Source organism: Microtus ochrogaster, unplaced genomic scaffold (genome assembly GCF_000317375.1).
Source record: "Microtus ochrogaster isolate Prairie Vole_2 unplaced genomic scaffold, MicOch1.0 UNK25, whole genome shotgun sequence".
NCBI lineage: Eukaryota > Metazoa > Chordata > Mammalia > Rodentia > Cricetidae > Microtus > Microtus ochrogaster.
The window spans coordinates 1,772,918-1,774,882 of record NW_004949123.1 but is presented as its reverse complement, the minus strand read 5'-3'; the positions used below and the strand labels follow the sequence as shown (position 1 = coordinate 1,774,882).

Sequence of the window (1,965 nt, the reverse complement as noted above, 5' to 3'; positions counted from 1 at the left end):
CAAGACCACATTCATCATCTTATATGCCATACACAGAGAAAAATTAGTACATATGATTCCATAAAACAGTCATGCTAAGCACAGGGGTACACACCTGTAAGCCCAGTACTTGAGAGCCTAAGGCAGGAGGATGGCTACCAATCCAAAACTAGCTTGGGCTACACGGTGAGCAGAGCAACCAAGGGTGTACAGACTATCTTTTGAAAAAACAAGCAAAACAACAATAAAAACAGGCAACTTTATAGGCAAGTCTGAGAAGCCTGTCCCTTTAGCAGAATATGCAGAAAAATACATCTACTTTAAAAGGACGTGTTTAAAAGCTTTCACCATCTACGATAAAAGCACTGCAAAGTACAACTTACATTCTTTAGAGAAAAGTCTCTTTCTTCTCCCCTGTCCACCTTCTGCTCCTCCTCCAATTTCTTCATTTTCCTCTTCAAACTAGAAGTTTAAAAATACATAAAGACACGTCAAATGACTGTCCTGCAATTGGCAGTCCACTGAGTTTCCTTTCTCTCCTTTGGTGTGGGCTATGAATTGAACCTAAGGGCTCAAGTCTAAACAGATGCTCAAGCACTGAGCTGCACCCCCAGCACCATTTTCATTTCGTCTTTTGTTTTTGGAAAGATGCCATTTTTGTGTATTGTGGGTGCCTACATTGACCATGTGCCTAATGGTGACCAGAGGCCAAAATAGGATGTCCAGTCCACTGGAGATGTAGTTATAGGTGACTGTAGATTGCCAGCTGTGACAGGAAGTGTTCTTAACCACTAAGATATCTCTCTAGGTTTTTTTTTTCTTTTTTTGAGATATGGTCTCACTATGTACCCCTGTCTGCCTGGAACTCCGAGATTCACTTGCCTACGCCCAGTGAGTATCCCTTTTTCATATTCAATAGTAATAAGCTGAACCAAACAGCACAGAATCATGAAACTTAGCATCAAAGGGTCCTTAAGACCTAGTCCAATTCTCAAGTCACACAGAAAGGCTTCTATTATGGCCCCTAACAACACTACACCTTATGTGTGTAAAAGTTCTAATGACTTGGGTTCTGGGTTTTGTTTTCAGCCAACTAAGTTGTCAGACTGCTAGGCAACACTGCAGTTAAAGACCTGCTACTGATCTGAAGTCTACTCTCTGCAGTCATCGGAATCAAAATTTACTAAGGACCTACCAATACAGGACTAAAATCTTCCCTTAAGTGGGCCTGATCCTATCTCATGACGAGAGAACCGATGTCTGAAGTTAAATAACTTTCTCAGAGAAAAATGAGTTTAGACTTAAAGCTTCCTGGCTTTACATCGTTTCTCCGTTTCTCACTAGTTTTGTTAGCAGCTGGGCTCCTGGTCCCGCAGTATTAGCTCTGATCTCCCATAGCCCTCCTGGTGTCTGGCAGACCCAGATCAAAGGGAAGCCCCCTTCCCACTCCTCCTTCCCGTACTGCCGGTCCCACGACTAAGGTAAATCGGAGGCAAACACTGCGGGGCCCCCACTCTCTCGGCTGGATTCCCTGCGGAACGAGAGGTTCACACGGCCTCCGCCAGGGAGACCGAGGGAGTGAGGACTCAGGCTGTGACAGAAGCGCTCACTCACGGTGGGATCTTCCTCCTCATCTGCCATCCTAGCTGCCCGCCAGCCTTCTGAGCGCCACCAGCGGGGCGCTAGCGTACTTTATAAGATCCTTGCGTCACTTCCGGCCAGGAGGGCGCTGCGTCGGCACGAACGCGCCTCGTTCTCCTCCGCCCGTCCTCCAGATTGGCTAAAAAGCGATGACGCGCTCGTAGGCGTGGACGCCAGAAGAAGGAATTAAACAGTCAGAAGCCGGTTGTGGAATGCCGTCCTGCGCGCGGGATGGTTAGGCCAGCCTAGGCTACGTGAGCCCGCGTCTCAGAAAATATAGAGGACAAATTTGTACGTACGCACGGAGGTTTATACATGCTTGTAATTCCAGCTCCGGAGAAACAC

General features: G+C 47.0%; 1 protein-coding gene across 1 annotated transcript in view; it reads right to left on the bottom strand.

Moving 5' to 3' along the window:
- Taf13 (TATA-box binding protein associated factor 13) overlaps positions 1–1,670 on the bottom strand; it is a 10,135-nt gene extending 8,465 nt beyond the window's left edge. Inside the window, exons 1-2 of the mRNA XM_005367898.3 lie at positions 1,594–1,670; positions 363–441 (exon numbers count right to left, since the gene is read on the bottom strand). Of these exons, the coding sequence (XP_005367955.1) occupies positions 363–441; positions 1,594–1,620 (106 nt within the window). The 5' untranslated portion in view covers positions 1,621–1,670. The remainder of the gene's footprint in view (positions 1–362; positions 442–1,593) is intronic.
- Positions 1,671–1,965: the final 295 nt, after the last annotated feature.